Raw genomic sequence first — 16,408 nt, 5'->3', positions numbered from 1 at the left:
AATATAGGTTAATTGACAAGAATGCCCTTATGTTCAAATTTGTGTGATTATATGGTACATGTTATCCTATTCTACTATCATAGACCCTCAGATCATGACCTTTGATTATATTCCATCCAATGGTCCAGATCTGTGCATTCTGGCACACAATAGTTAGTAAAAACAAAATAACCTAACCATATATATATATATATATATATATATATATATATATATATATATATATATATATATATATATATATATATATATAATTACCTAATTTGTATAAGCGCAACTCCAAATTATAATCTTTCAAAATAATAATAGTATTAAAAATTATTTTTAATATAAGATTGATGCAAATTTACCGTTTTTTACTTGGGGTATTGCTAAATTGACACCCTTTAAACATCTTATAAATACTTTTATTAAAAGTCAAACTATAATAAACTATTTACATTTTACTTTGAAATTTTTCAAAAAGCTATGCAAACAAATAGAAAATTGGTATATCTTTTTAACCAACCACTTTTTTCCTTTGACCCACCTTGTGAAAGGACATTCTCGTAATTGACAAGGTAGCGTAGTATATAAACACCTCTCTACTTCCTTCAAAAACACGCGCCGCAGACCGTAGAGGAGCGTGAGAAAAATTCCACGTGCCGGAGAGTTGAAGCCACCACCGTCTGACACTTTTGGTCTATATATACTCCACCACTTCTCTCCCACCATCACAGCCTTCATCGATCTAAATTTCACAAACACAAGAAGAAAAATGGGATCTGAACTGATTTACAGAGGCCACGAACCCCAACCCACTTCAGATCTATACTCTCCAAAGCCTAACAAACCATGGTCCGCCGTGATTCCGCCGATTCGTTACATGCTTCGTGAACAACGTCTCGTCTTCGTGCTCATCGGCATTGCCATATCTACCTTCTTCTTCGCCCTTATCCCGTCATCCACCACCTTCTCTTCCCCCACCATCTCCGCCTACACCTCCTACGCAGTTTCCGGATCCGCTCAGTTAATGAACCCTGTTCGACCAACTTATCGGTTTAATTCAGGTGGGAAGATCCCTTTGGGTTTGAAACGGAAGGGGTTAAGGATTGTGGTGACTGGCGGTGCAGGATTCGTCGGAAGTCATCTCGTTGACCGATTGATTGAACGAGGAGATAGTGTAATAGTCGTTGATAATTTCTTCACTGGAAATAAAGAGAACGTCATGCATCATTTTGGAAACCCTAGGTTTGAGCTCATCCGACACGACGTTGTAGAGCCGTTACTACTAGAAGTCGACCAGATCTATCACCTTGCTTGCCCTGCTTCCCCTGTTCATTACAAATACAATCCCGTGAAAACGATCATATCCTTCCTTAACTAGTTTTAATCGGTCTATTTTTATTGTTGATTTCGAGCATATAAATCCAGATTATGTATTTGTGAATCCTTGATTTTGATTTTGGTTCTCACAAGACGAATGTAGTGGGAACATTGAATATGCTTGGACTGGCGAAGAGAGTCGGTGCACGGTTCTTGCTAACGAGCACCAGTGAGGTGTACGGCGATCCTCTGCAACATCCTCAAGTGGAAACCTACTGGGGCAACGTCAATCCAATCGGTGAGTCTTTCTCTGTTTTTCCGGAGTAATTCGTGGATTACTTACGGGGCTCTTCATCAATGTTGGTTGAAATTGTTGCGTGTGTGTTTAATTTGGTGAATTTTTATGGAGATTGAAGGAGGAAATCTGGACGAAAGTGGATTATATATATTAGGCGAAAATGGACTAAGATCTAACCATGTGTGTAACAATCATTAACAGGTGTCAGAAGCTGCTATGATGAGGGAAAGCGTACTGCCGAAACACTGACCATGGATTATCACAGAGGTGCTGGCGTGGAGGTTTGTTTTTTTATTTTATTTAGGTTATATTTCATTTCTTTTCTTCGCAGAACTCTCTATCTATATCAGTATGTTATGCATTTACATATATATATATATAGGTTAGGATTGCCAGAATATTCAACACTTATGGTCCTCGAATGTGCATTGACGATGGCCGAGTTGTCAGTAACTTCGTTGCTCAGGTGAGTTATCATTTATAATTCGGACCTGATTTGATTTATATATTATATACATAGTAACACTTGACTTGACGCAGGCACTTAGGAAAGAACCGATGACTGTTTATGGCGATGGAAAGCAAACAAGAAGTTTCCAATTCGTTTCCGATTTGGTTAGTAGTATGTTTATGAAATTATTACATAAAAAGCTTGATCACCAATAAAGACAGATTTACTGTAAAATTACCCTTTTCCCCTTGTGTCGGTAGCTGGACCCCCTACCAGTTAAAAGACAAGTAGTTAAAAAAAATCACCTTTTGGTTTTTGTACGTACGTATGTTTTGAAGCGTCTGCAAGTGCAAGGTGGCATGTGGGCTGTTGTCCAAGGTGTGGTGGCCTTGTACCATTGCCATGGAGTCGTATATGTGAATGAATTATTGTACTTGCAGATCCAGTTAGTGTCGGATATCTTTTTCTCTAATTCTGGGTCTCATTAATTCATTGTTTTTAGGTGGAGGGTCTAATGCGTTTGATGGAAGGTGAGCATGTAGGCCCCTTTAATCTTGGAAATCCCGGTGAATTCACCATGCTTGAACTTGCTCAGGTAATACACATACGCCGAAAAAATAAAAATAAAAATAAAAATAAAAATAAAAATGAGTTCATTCTTATTTAGATAATGTAAAGTCCTAACCAACAGATGAGCTAGGTGTTGATGTTGATAAATATGGGATGACATGGCAGGTGGTCCAGGAGACGATCGACCCTGAAGCAAAAATAGAGTTCAGGCCGAACACAGAGGACGACCCACACAAGAGGAAACCAGACATCACCAAGGCGAAAGATCTTCTGGGATGGGAGCCAAAAGTGGCACTTCGGAAAGGGTTGCCGATGATGGTGTCCGATTTTAGGCAGCGGATATTTGGTGACCATAATAAGGACGATCATGCTGGTACTGCTTAAGGCTTAAGGCTTAAGGCTTAAGTAAAGGTATAGACAGAGAGAGAAAGAGAGACAAACTTCAATTGGTTCACTCACAAGTCACAACAGTAGGATAGGTGAGGAACGAGCTCTCGTGAGTGCCCAATATTTGTATTCTTCAGATTTCAGTGTATTTTAATTTTTGTGTTATGGTTTTTTCATTTACTAATATTTCATGTAGAGAACAGGGACACCTTCGACTTGTATCACACCTTCATTTATATTATGTGATATATTTTCTTACATAAAAATGTATTGTTTACAATTTAACTTTGATATGAAATCTCTTATTGTGTTTTCTTAGCCCGGAGGTGTGGAGTGGTGCTATAGAAACTGCACTCCTTACACTACCACAAAAACCGTATTTCCTTCACTTCACGGCTACATAGCATCATATCATTTTTTACAATAAAAGTGCGGTTTCTTCCTACGTATAAGGAGTGGTGTTTGTTTTAACAATTTAATTTAAATACAAACTTTAATCTTAATAAAAACATAATATTTCAGTACTTAAAAATTAAAAAACATTGCATTGCTTAAAAACAAGTTGTAAAAACAAGTTAATATTTTCATGTTACTATCTCTTTGTTTCCGAAGCTCTTTGTCGAAAACAAGTTGTAAAATTTTGTTCATTTTATCTTTTATACCCTTCATATTAGCCATCATTTCTTTCAGCTCATTCAAATTTGAAAATTTGCCTTTGCCTTTGCTTTTTTGTTTTGCCCATTCCCATTGGTAAGGAGGTGGTGAAACTTGAACGGGTTCATCATTGTTGAGGTCGAAACCAACACGAACAACGGATGTAGTGTGGTCGGATTATGATGTTCTTGAATGTTTTGGACCACTGTCGATATGTTCGTTAGATGCTTTGTTATTTTGTCATTTTTTTGCTATCTTTCACAAGATTTCAAACTTCAAGAAACTTCAAAGCCTTCTTGTTTTCTTTTTAATACATTTTTAGCGTTTTCTATATAATCACATTGTAATGCTCGAATCTTGAGATACATCGTTCATAATTAAATTGTCATTTTGGGGATTGCCACGACGTGGTGGAGGCACCACCACAACGTGGCAAGGCGAGAAGGGTTGCATTAATTCAAGTCACCATGACGTGGTGGCGACTGACATGCAGACCTTATTTTTCCGGGTTTACTCCCTATTTAAAGGAATGAGGAGGATAGGGTTTGCTCATCCTTAGCCATTAGTCCCCTCAAGCCCCAAAGAAAACCCTAATCACTTTCCTCCATTATTGAGCTAGTTTTGGTGTTCCTCGAAGCTAAATAAGGAAGAAGGAAGAAGAAAAAAGCAAAGATCAAGCAAGCAAGTCTCCATTCTTCACCGTAGCACTCTTTTGGACCTTTATAAGTGTCCAAGACTCGATGAGATCTCATAAAGTTTGCAACTTGAGTTTTGTCCCATTAACTTCTTGTTCTTGTTTATTGAGATGATAAGATCTCATAAAGTTTGCAAGTTTATGAATCTTTGGGACATTTGGTATATTATGTGCCATGGATCTGGAGTTTGGTTGGGTTTTTGATCCATTTATGAGATTAGGTCATAAAACCCTCATTTTGACCTAATATGGGTTTAAGACATGCATTGAACATACATGTCTATAAATGTAGCATCTGAATCCTTGAGGTACTTAATTTATTCTTGCATTTTGGAGGAGGCTCACGACGTGAGCAATAATGGTCACGACACGATTGACCATTTGACACACGTTCTTGAACCTCACGGTATGAGCATGAGGCCTCATGACATGAGCCATACTTGATGACCCAAAACCCTAATTTTCGAGTATTTAATGGGATGTGAGAGATAGGGTTGCCCATCCTCACCCTCTCTCACTCCCTAGCCTCCTGAAAACCCTAGATTCAACATCCTTGAGACTTTTGGCCATTGTTGGTGATCTTGAAGAGCTTATTTGGTGATTTTGGTCCATTGAAGTGGAATAGAACTCTTTTGGTGCTTCATTTAAGACGTATAGATTCTACCTTTTGGTTTGCTGAGCTTTTGGACCTCTATAAGTCATAAAGCTCTTACCTTTTTGCCTCTTGCATGTTAGATCTAGGTTTTGGAGCATTTATTTGCATTGTTGGGTTGTGTAACATGCATGAGATCCACAAAGTTGGGAACTTTATGGATCATTGAGACGTCTTTTGTATATAAGGCCTTGGATCTGAGTTTTGGTGTTGGTTTTGGACTCCAAGCATGAGTTTTGATCTTATTACCTTTCTTTTGACCTAGTTAGTATCTAAGTCATGCATTGGATATGTATGACTGAAAAGCTATGATTTTATAGTCCTTATGGTCAAGAAAGGTCCTCTGGAAGGTCTCAAAGAATGTCTTAAAGGATTAAGAGCTTAATGCTCAAAGTTCAGAATAGATCTCACGACGTGAGATATGGGAATCTCAGAACTTGAGAAATAAGAATGTCCCAATCTGGATGAGTTGTGACTGAGTCGACTCGCTGAGTGTGACTGGGTTGACTTTATTCTCACGATGTAACTAGAGAACAGGGCACGACGTGAGGGTGAGCTGAAGGGAATGTTGACCGTTGGCCTTAGGCATTGAATTTTGATTAGAGTTGACTTTTGGTCAACTCTAGGATTTGAAGGGTAAATTAAATGTTTTCCTTATATGATCATCTAGGTGTGGTGTAGCATCGGTGTAGCTGACCATGAGAGAAACAGTAGTTTATTATCGATCGAGATGTGAGTTTCCTCCACTATATCAGTGGGTCGAAGATACCAATGTCAGCCCACTAGATTATGTTTGTAGAATGATGTTTGTCTTTGTGACAATCACCTATTATGCCTGTATATGCTTGATGGCTTTGTGACTTTTAGTTTATTGATTGCATGCTAGCTGTAGGGATGAAATAGACCCGATACCGATTGAAAGAGACCGAAAGGGTTGAAATATACCTAATATCGGTTGAAAGAGACCGAATGGGTTCAAAATATACCAGTGTCGGTTGAAAGAGACTGAAGGGGGTGAAATAGACCAAGTACCGGTTGAAAGAGACCAAAGGGGTTGAAAAATACCCAGTACCGGATGAAAGAGACCGAAGGGGTTAAAATACACCAAATACCGGTTGAAAGAGACTGAAGGGGTTGAAATACACCTAGATATGTTTGACTGTTATGTATGTATGGTATGGGGTATTTGGGGGACTCACTAAGGCTTGTGCTTACAGTTTTTAGTTTATGTTTCAGGCACTTTTAGTTGAAAAGGGAAGGGCCCACCTTGATCACACCGCATCCACCCATGTTTTCAGCACTATGTGATTTTGGGTTTTGTACTATGATATTATTACTATTCACTATGATACACTTTTGGTTATTTTAATATGAATATTGGATGTTTTAAATGATTTAAATGTGAAATTTTTATCTGAAATTTTTGGATGTTACAAGTTGGTATTAGAGCATTGGTTTAAGGCTTAGGTGTGCCTGAACTCAAATCGCGCGTTTGGTAGATTTTTCCATAAAACGAAATATTTTAATTAAGGTATTTTAATAATAAAAAAAAGGGATGTGAGGCATGCAATCAGCCAAGCTCAAGTAAATCTTCCCGAAAATACCGATACATGTTATATGTTTTATGTTATGATATGAGAATCACATGTTATATTAGGGTTAAGGATATGCTAAGGATTGCATGATAGAATGTTAGGAGATATGCATTTATGTTCTGTAACGCATGTTCCTGGTATCATTTAATTCTCTAAGTTTTAGGGTTTTGTGCTAGGACTCGACGAGTTGGGGAGCTCCAACTCGTCGAGTAGATATAATTTTTGAGGACGCGGGATTTAGATCCAACTCGACGAGTCGGAAGGCCTCAACTCGACGAGTAGATGTTGTAAAGGAAAACCTTAATTTTTTGGGTGTGCACCATATATAAAGGACTTAATCCTCATCCTTTAGCCTCCTTTATCACCTCATTACCCAGAGAAGGAAACCCTAGCTGTTGTTTGCTACCTCTTTGTGATTATGAGGCTAAGAAAGTGTTTTTGGTGCATCTGTTGAAGAAGTTTGAAGGTTGAGAAGCTTGGAACGGGAAGGAGCTTGTAGATCCAATATCTACATCATTTTGGCTTCCATTTGAAGGTAACAAGTCATTACATTGATCATTCTAGTGTTAGATCACCTTATTCTTGGGTTTAAGGCCATTTTTAGTATATTTGTGGATCATTTCGGGTATTGGGCATGATCTGGACTCCACTAAGTCCTTAGAGTTATAAAGTTACTGAATTTATCAAACTTTGGCCCTTCTCTTTGGCTTAAACCTCTCCCTTAGCTTGGTTTTAGCATTTAAGATCTCGCATGCACGTAAAGTTTGCAACTTTACGTGGAAACCATGCCCTAGAAGGCTAGATCTGCAATTTGGAGCTTTGGGGTAGCTTAAAAACGTTTGAACACAAGAAGGACTGAAGGGACTCGACGATTTTCTTAGCCAACTCGACAAGTCGGGTAGGGTTTACCCGTTTTCGAGATTCTGAGTGATTTCGGTGAAGGATTAGAGTTTTCAGTCTACATGAGTTTCGATCTTTTGGACATTAAGGAACTTGTCACACCCCCAAACCAAGGATGGCGGAAACGTCCGGGGGTGGAGGACTTCATGTATAGTATCATAACCACAAATTCAATAGTAATTTAAGCAAACACAACCAACATATATATAATTGAAAAAGTTACATCACTTGTATGAATTACATGTTTCAAAATCAATTACAATATGTTGACAAAATATGGAAAGTTTGACGCCTTAACGTCCCATCCTCAAAAGCACTTGATTTCCTGTTTAGTGATTTCCTGAGAATACAAGTTGTTTGAAAAGTGTCAACACAAAGGTTGGTGAGTTCATAAGTTTTTGTTATAAAACTTAGTAGAAGTCTTTCTCATGTAAATGTCGCGTTTGTTTAAGAAAAATCCGATATTTTCCTTAAAATCCGTATAATGTAGCCTTATGACCAAAGACCAAAGTGTATAAGAAATCATTGTTACTTAGTAGAAATGTCATGAGTTTCAATTGATATGAAAAGTGAATTTAAATCAACCTAAAACCTACTTAGGTTTTATGAAATCCCGTAAACTTTATGAATTGTTATCTCCCTATGTGAGTCGCTATAATCATACTATGACTATGTGAACCTGCCACGACGTTTCTCAGGCGTCGCGAAAATGAAATGACATTTGTCACCCGTAGACCTGCAGGTCCCACTGTAGCTAGCAGCAAGGTGTGGGGTGTCAAACCCAACATAGATCTATATACAAGTATCACGTTCTCCTTCCGGGAGACTCTGATTATAACTACCAGGAATTATATTCCGCACTCGGACGTACGGAAAGAGAGAATGTCTCACAATTTAGGGTAACAAGTTTACGTATAATGTGTGTAAGTGTAAACCTTTTCTATATGAATGTACTCTTTTATTACGAGTGTGTTATACAATATATCATAAACTATACCTATTATAGTTTATCTAAAACGTTTGTAATATGTAAGAACTCTTTTATGGAAATGTATTAGTGTTATGAATTTATTAAACTATACTTTTTAAAGTTTAATATACGTGTTCTAAAATGAATGAATAATATTTATTATGAATGACATAGTTTCAGTTGTAACGTCCGTGTTTCTGGGCTTGCCATTTTTAGCAATGTAATAGTCTAGGTTAACCTTTGTAACTAAATTTGAAATAATAAAAATGTATTATTTGTGAATTATGTGAATTATGTGATTTATGTGTTTATTTTCTTGATTATTATAATTTAATGAATTAAAAATAAAATAAGCATCAAAATTAAAGTGTGAGATAAGCCCGATATGTTTGCATAAAGTTGTAGTGGTTGAAACAAGGATTCCGAAGATATAAGGAATGCCAAAATCCGAGTTATAACGAAGAAGTTATGACCTGTCGAAGTTTCGAGACAGAACCGGTACGACGCCGAGCGACGTAAAATATGAATTTAAGATAGAGCGATATTTAGCCTTAGCGATCTAAACGAAAGTCGTAGATTTCGTTAAACCGAGAGCGTGCATAAAAGAAACGCCCAAATCTGACTTCGTATGAGGAAGTTATGATTTTCTGAAGTTTCGACGTGGCAGTATGCAGCCCGAATACTCGATTTGAGATCGAGTGGTTTTTAGCCGAAACAATCTAAATGAGAATCGAAGATCTCGTTGTTAGTAGCAAAACGATGACAAGTTAGGCAAGAACGGACGTCAGACGAAGAAGTTATGAATTTATAACGAAGTTTTTCTGTCCCGGCCTTCTAAAAATAAATAATAAAAATAAAAGTCAAAATTAGCCGACGGAGTCTAAATGAAAGTTGTAGAATATGGTCTGACCTTCGCGTGGATATAAAGAACGTCGAAAACGGAGCTCGTATGCGAAAGTTACGCAATTTAGAAAATTGACAAGTCAATTACGCCCCGCGTAATTTGAGTACGCCCCGCGTACTCAGTCAGATGCAACTTGTCTGACCAATACTCGAGTGCCACCAGTCGACGCACGCAGTGACATCAAAGTACGCCTCGCGTAACCCGAGTACGCCCCGCGTAATTTGAGATTACTCCCCGCGTAATCCCAGACCCAGCAGCCTATAAATAGAACTCGAATTCAGCCATTTTCTCTTGTTCAAACTCTTCTCTCTCTCTAAGTTTTGCCTCGTTTTGCGTGCCTTTTATACCCCAAAGCCCCGGTAATATTCCCGAACCCCGAAGCAAGATCCGAAGCCCCGAGAATCCTGAAGAGCGTTATTCCCGAGCCGAAACGCTGCCCGCGAGGAGCCCGGTTTTGTGAAGATCTTCCAGATCTACGGAGAAAGACCTCTTCTGCAAGCCGTAGTGCTGCCCGATCATCTTCTGATCAAGTGAGTGTGTAGTTACTTTCATTCCAACACAATATTATGAAGTATTTTATATAAAATACGTGCTATGTGTATATATTTTGTTGTTATATATGTGAATGTATACTCACTCTCTTCTATCTTATAGATCTGATTATTTCTCTATGAAATACGTGTTATGTGTGTGTGCCTCATCTGTTATGTGAAAAATGTTTTGATTGAGCATGCTATACAGGTTTTGAAACTACGTATAAAAATGTATATTTTATCTACTAATATGTTGGGTAGAATATGGGTAGATAGTTGGTGTGTAATAAACAGATGAGAGGCCTCGATGTTGTTTTGATCCGGTCATCTAGCGGAATTTAGATGACGACCACAGACTTTTCTAGACAGTCCAGTGGAACGCTAGCAACCTCATAACCTGTAGGTGTTAATGAACTTGGGTGTTCATTCGCTGTATTCCATCCCCCCATGGTTGCCTTATTTGACTTATATTGCTGAGGAACCCCCAAAGCATGTGTAGTCGCCCCGATGAAATATTCTTAGACTAGGTCCCTTGTGTTAGTTATTTTAGGGACATAAAGTGAGAATAACGGGAATGGGTAACTGGGTTATTGTTGGTTGATAATAATTAATTTAATTATTTATTGTGGGTTGAAAACCCTATATGCTCACCAGGCTCCCAAGCCAGACCCACTCAGTTTTATTTTTATTACAGGAAGTGGCGCAAGAGCTTAAGATGGGCGAACATCAAGTTGTTTTGTTTACAAGTCTGTATATGTATATATTTATTGAATGACTTGTAATGCTATCGTTTATGCTTTATGATCTGTATCGGAACATGACATCCCGACTTTTGATTATGAAATGAAATCATATTTCTTTATGAAATGTTTTGATAAATATCTATTTTATCATGTTTTGTTTTTGGGAACAAATTCCGCATCTCTTTTAAAATTAAAAGGATTTACTCTGAAAATTATTTTAAAAAGCATAAATGAAATCGGTCTTTTTGGGCCGAGATTTTGGGGATGTCACAGTTGGTATCAGAGCATTAGTTTAAGCGAACTAGGAATTTTTAGGATTTCTAGACTTAAACTTAGAATGCTAAGTGGAATTTTGAGATGTGTGTCTGTTATGTTTTAGACACGAGCACTAGTTTATTTTAGGAATGTTGCCTAAAATGCTTTATGTGCTAAATGTTGTGTGTTGCCATATATGATATTATTTGTTCGGATCTCTGGTCTGTTGCCGACCGAATCTAGAAACTTTATGTGTGTAGGATTCTAAGCGTACGTCTACAATATTAGAACTAGCATGTAAACGTTTCGGAGTGATAAGGATGATTTGAATATCTATCGTGAATAAGGATCTAATTTCACCTTATTCGGTGTGTAGATCAAAAATGGTGAGAACAAGAAGTGGAGTTGGAAATGCTGATGAAAACAGGAATCAACCACCAGTGATTGAACAAAGACCTGTTGTAGCAGCAGCACCCGAGCCAATAACCATGGCTGGTGTGCAATTGATGATTCAGACGATGTTGGATCGTCAGATGGAGGAAACTAGACGGTTGCTTCAACAAAATCGTGAAGAAATGTCGATTCGTGTGGAAGAGCCTGAATTAAATGAAGGGCACTCGGAAGGTGGAAACTTCAGTAGATCAGTTGGTCAAGCCAACCCACCGATAGTTAGGCAAGATAATCGTGATGGAAGGAATGATGGAATGGGATGCAAGTACAAGGACTTTTTGACTTGCAAACCATCGACCTTCAATGGAAAGGAGGATCCGATTGGGGTTATGGATTGGATCTCCGAAATGGAGCTAGCCTTCATGACGTGTGGCTGTAGAGGTAAGTTGCAAACCATCTATGCCGTGCGTCAATTCCGAGGTGGAGCCGTTCGTTGGTGGAACACTCTAGGGAAGACTTTGAGCCCTAATGAGCCACTGCAATTGTCATGGGCAGAGTTCTTGGTGCAGTTTAAGCGCAAGTTCTGCTCGGCTCAAAATCTGTTGGAGTTGGAGAACAAGTTCCTAACATTGACTAAGGGCAGTATGTCAGTTGATGAATACACCAATAACTTCACTGATAAGATGGAGTTTGCCTTGCGTATCGTTCCAGACGAGCTGACGAAGGTGGACCGGTATGCGAAGGGACTCCCATGGGAGTATGAGGTGCCAGTACGTCAGGCACATACTTTAGAGGCAGCTATCTGGGCTGCCAAGTCTGTTGAGAACATGATAAAGGGGAGAACCACCAACAAGGTTGAGGTTGGTGAGAAGAGGAAGTTTGAGGGAACATCTGGTTCCGGTAAGAAAAGTAAATTTTCGAAATCTGATTCGAAAAAGTTTGGTGGAGGAAAAGGGGGAGAAGCGAAGTGGTGTGAAAAGTGTAAGAAAAAGCACTTCGGGAAATGTAGCGAGGATGTAACTTGCTACAAGTGTGGAAAGGTTGGACATTTTGCCAATGAATGTCCGAACAACAAAAGGATGTGTTTTGGTTGTAATGAAGAGGGGCACATTTTGAAAGACTGTCCGAAGAAGAAGGAGGCAGCTAAGCCCAACATTCCACCAAAGCCGAAGGCGAGAGCATTCCAGATGACACTGTAAGCTACTAAGGATGAAGCTGATGTCGCTTCAGGTACTTTTCTCGTTAACAATTTTCCTGCCCAAATTTTATTTGATTCTGGAGCCAACTACTCCTTTATATCGCATGAATTTGGTAGAAAACTAGCTTTGCCTGTTGATAGACTAGATGATGCTTTATTAGTCGAAGTTGCTAGTGGCAAGTTTGTACCTGTTAGCCATCGTATGAAAAACATCTTAATTGACTTGAATGGGAATAAGTTCTGCGAGGAATTATTGCCTATCGAACTTAATGGTTTCGACATCGTGTTGGGAATGGATTGGCTCAGCGCCAATGATGCCGAAATTTTATGCAAGAAGAAGATTGTTAAAGTAAACCCGCATGGGAAGGAATCGTTTATGGTGTATGGGGACAAACGCCGAGTGAATTCTGGAATCATTTCCCTAATGAAAGCCAAAAAGTGTTTGACCAAGGGATGTACATCATATTTAGCATTCGTAATTGATGCTAAGAAGGAGAAGAAGGTGATGCAGAGTATTCCTGTGGTGTGTGATTATCCGGAAGTATTTCCCGAAGATCTTCCTGGATTACCACCTGATAGACAAGTAGAGTTCAGAATAGACTTGCTACCAGGAACCACGCCAATAGCAAAAGCACCTTATCGATTAGCACCAACGGAGATGAAGGAGCTGATGATGCAACTTCAAGAGTTGTTGGACAAAGGTTTCATTAGACCTAGTTCATCGCCTTGGGGAGCTCCGGTGTAATTCGTGAAGAAGAAAGATGGAAGTATGAGAATGTGCATTGATTACAGAGAGCTGAACAAGGCAACAATAAAGAATAGATATCCGTTGCCAAGGATTGATGACCTATTTGATCAATTGCAAGGTTCGAGCTATTTCTCGAAGATCGATCTTAGGTCAGGATATCATCAGTTGAAAGTAAGAGAGTAGGATATAGAGAAGACTGCGTTCAGAACTAGATATGGACACTACGAGTTCTTGGTTATGTCGTTTGGACTAACCAATGCTCCGACAGCATTCATGGATTTAATGAATAGGGTTTGTAATCTGTTCCTTGATAAATCCGTGATAGTGTTCATAGACGACATTCTGATTTACTCAAAAAGCCAGGAGGAGCATGGCAGACACTTGCGAGAAGTGTTAGAAGTTTTGAAGAAGGAGAAGTTGTATGCTAAGTTCTCCAAATGTGATTTTTGGATTCGTGAAGTCCAATTCTTGGGTCACGTGGTCAACCAGGAAGGAATAATGGTTGATCCAGCAAAGATTGAAGCTGTAATGAAGTGGGAACAACCGAAAAGTCCCACGGAGATCCGAAGCTTTTTAGGATTAGCCGGATATTACCGAAGGTTTATCCAAGGCTTTTCTTTGATTGCTACTCCATTGACAGCTTTGACCCACAAAGGAGCTGCTTATGCTTGGAGTGAGAAGCATAAAGAAGCATTCGAGAAGCTAAAGAAGAAACTATGCGAGGCACCGATACTTTCTCTGCCCGATGGAGTTGAAAACTTCGCTGTTTATAGCGATGCGTCTGGGGTTGGATTGGGTTGTGTTTTAACCCAAAGAGAAAAGGTGATAGCATATGCGTCTCGACAACTGAAAGATCATGAAAAGAACTACCCGACTCATGATTTGGAGTTGGCAGCGGTAGTTTTCGCTCTGAAGATATGGAGGCATTACCTCTATGGCACTAAGTGCAAACTTTTCACTGATCATAAGAGTCTCCAATATCTCTTTAATCAGAAGGAATTGAATATGAGGCAACGACGCTGGCTGGAATTACTCAAGGACTACGACTGCGAGATACTTTACCACCCCGGTAAGGCTAATGTTGTTGCTGATGCTCTCAGTCGGAAAGTCAATCTTGAAAGGAAAAGGCCAAGAGCGTTGAGAATTGAAGTTGTCTCGACCATTGTGGAAAGTATAAAGAAAGCTCAAGAGGAAGCTTCTGAGAAAAATGACCGAAAGGAGGAACGTTTGGGTAAAACGTTGGTGTTTGGTACAAACGGTCATGGACTGAAGGTATTCCAATATCGTATTTGGGTACCTAAGTCAGGAAGAATTAGAGATCTTCTGATGGAAAAAGCTCACAAGACCATGTATTCGATTCATCCCGGTAGCACTAAAATGTATAGGGACCTGAAACCCTACTACTGGTGGCCGACGATGAAGCTTGATGTTACAAAGTATGTGGCCGAGTGTGTGACTTGTGTGAGAGTCAAGACACAACATCAGAAACCGTATGGGAGTTTAGAACCATTGCATGTGCGTATGGGTAAGTGGGAAGACATTACTATGGATTTTGTCACTAAACTGCCCAGAACAAAGAATGGTCACGACATGATTTGGGTGGTCGTTGATCGATTCACTAAGAGTGCTCATTTCATAGCAGCCAATGAGAAATGGTCTATGGAAAAGCTTGCGAATTCTTACGTGAAGGAAATTGTGAGACTTCACAGTGTTCCGCTAACAATTGTGTCGGATCGTGATAGTCGTTTCACCTCAAGATTTTGGAAAAGTCTACAAGAGGAATTGGGTACCAAGTTGTGTTTAAGTACAACCTACCATCTGCAGACTGATGGTCAGAGCGAACGAACGATACAAACACTTGAAGATATGCTGAGAGCATGTACCTTGAAATTCCTAGGTAATTGGGATGAACATTTACCGTTGGTAGAATTTTCCTATAACAATAGTTTTCACTCGAGCATTAAGATGGCACCTTACCAAGCTTTGTATGGACAAAAGTGTCGTACGCCGTCTTGTTGGCTTGAGGCTGGGGAAAAGCAGTTTATGGGACCGGAGATGGTTCATCAGACTGCTGAAAAGTTGAAAATAATTAGGGAAAGAATGTTGGCAGCTTAGGATCGTCAAAAGAGCTATGCTGACAAAAAGCGAAGACCGATGACTTTTGAAGTTGGAGATTCGGTTTTGCTTAAAGTCTCGCCGTGGAAGGGACTTATAAGATTTGGAAAAAGGGGAAAATTGAGTCCAAGGTTTATTGGACCGTTTAAAGTTCTTCAGAGGATTGGGAACCAAGCTTACAAGCTCGAACTACCAGAAGAACTGAGTGGACTTCATAACACTTTTCATGTGTGTTATTTACGAAAGTTCACGGGGGAAGTTCCCGTGATTCCACTTTCGGAGTTGAGAATCGATGAGACCAAAAGGTTGATTGAAGAACCAGAGGCAATTGTTGACCGAAAGACTAAGAAATTGCGACGTAAGATGGTGGAGTTAGTGCTTGTCCGATGGAAACACACGAATGGGCCAAATCTCACCTGGGAGACGGAGAGTGACATGAGGAGTCGCTATCCGCATTTGTTTGTTGATGTGTGATTCCGGGGACGGAATCATTCTAAGGTGGAGAGAATTGTAACGCCCGTGTTTCTGGGCTTGCCATTTTTAGCAATGTAATAGTCTAGGTTAACCTTTGTAACTAAATTTGAAATAATAAAAATTTATTATTTGTGAATTATGTGAATTATGTGATTTATGTGTTTATTTTCTTGATTATTATAATTTAATGAATTAAAAATAAAATAAGCGTCAAAATTAAAGTGTGAGATAAGCCCGACATCTTTGCATAAAGTTGTAGTGGTTGAAACAAGGATTCCGGAGATATAAGGAATGCCAAAATCTGAGTTATAATGAAGAAGTTATGACCTATCGAAGTTTCGAGACAGAACCGGTACGACGTCGAGCAACGTAAAATATGAATTTAAGATAGAGCGATATTTAGCCTTAGCGATCTAAACGAAAGTCGTAGATTTTGTTAAACTGAGAGCGTGCATAAAAGGAACGCCCAAATCTGACTTCGTATGAGGAAGTTATGATTTTCTGAAGTTTCGACGTGGCAGTATGCAGCCCGAATACTCGATTTGAGATCGAGTGGTTTTTAGCCGAAACAA

At 39.2% G+C, this 16,408-nt stretch overlaps 1 protein-coding gene across 2 annotated transcripts; it reads left to right on the top strand.

Moving 5' to 3' along the window:
* Nucleotides 1-584: 584 nt before the first annotated feature.
* LOC145014730 (UDP-glucuronic acid decarboxylase 2-like) lies at nucleotides 585-3,195 on the top strand. 2 transcript variants are annotated; one of them, XM_078973159.1, is made up of 7 exons: nucleotides 585-1,353; nucleotides 1,461-1,603; nucleotides 1,805-1,884; nucleotides 1,986-2,069; nucleotides 2,144-2,218; nucleotides 2,557-2,649; nucleotides 2,790-3,195. In XM_078973159.1, the coding sequence occupies exons 1-7, from the start codon at nucleotides 758-760 to the stop codon at nucleotides 3,006-3,008; spliced, it is 1,290 nt and encodes a 429-aa protein (XP_078829285.1). In that variant the 5' UTR covers nucleotides 585-757; the 3' UTR covers nucleotides 3,009-3,195. The 2 variants fall into 2 exon arrangements, with proteins under 2 accessions (XP_078829285.1, XP_078829284.1); XM_078973158.1 differs by having other exon boundaries at nucleotides 586-1,349; nucleotides 1,457-1,603.
* Nucleotides 3,196-16,408: the final 13,213 nt, after the last annotated feature.

The sequence above is a fragment of the Lactuca saligna genome, chromosome 9, assembly GCF_052625555.1.
Source record: "Lactuca saligna cultivar CGN05327 chromosome 9, ASM5262555v1, whole genome shotgun sequence".
Lineage (NCBI taxonomy): Eukaryota > Viridiplantae > Streptophyta > Magnoliopsida > Asterales > Asteraceae > Lactuca > Lactuca saligna.
Note: the sequence above shows the minus strand (reverse complement) of the source record. Positions and strands in the feature narration are given on the sequence as shown.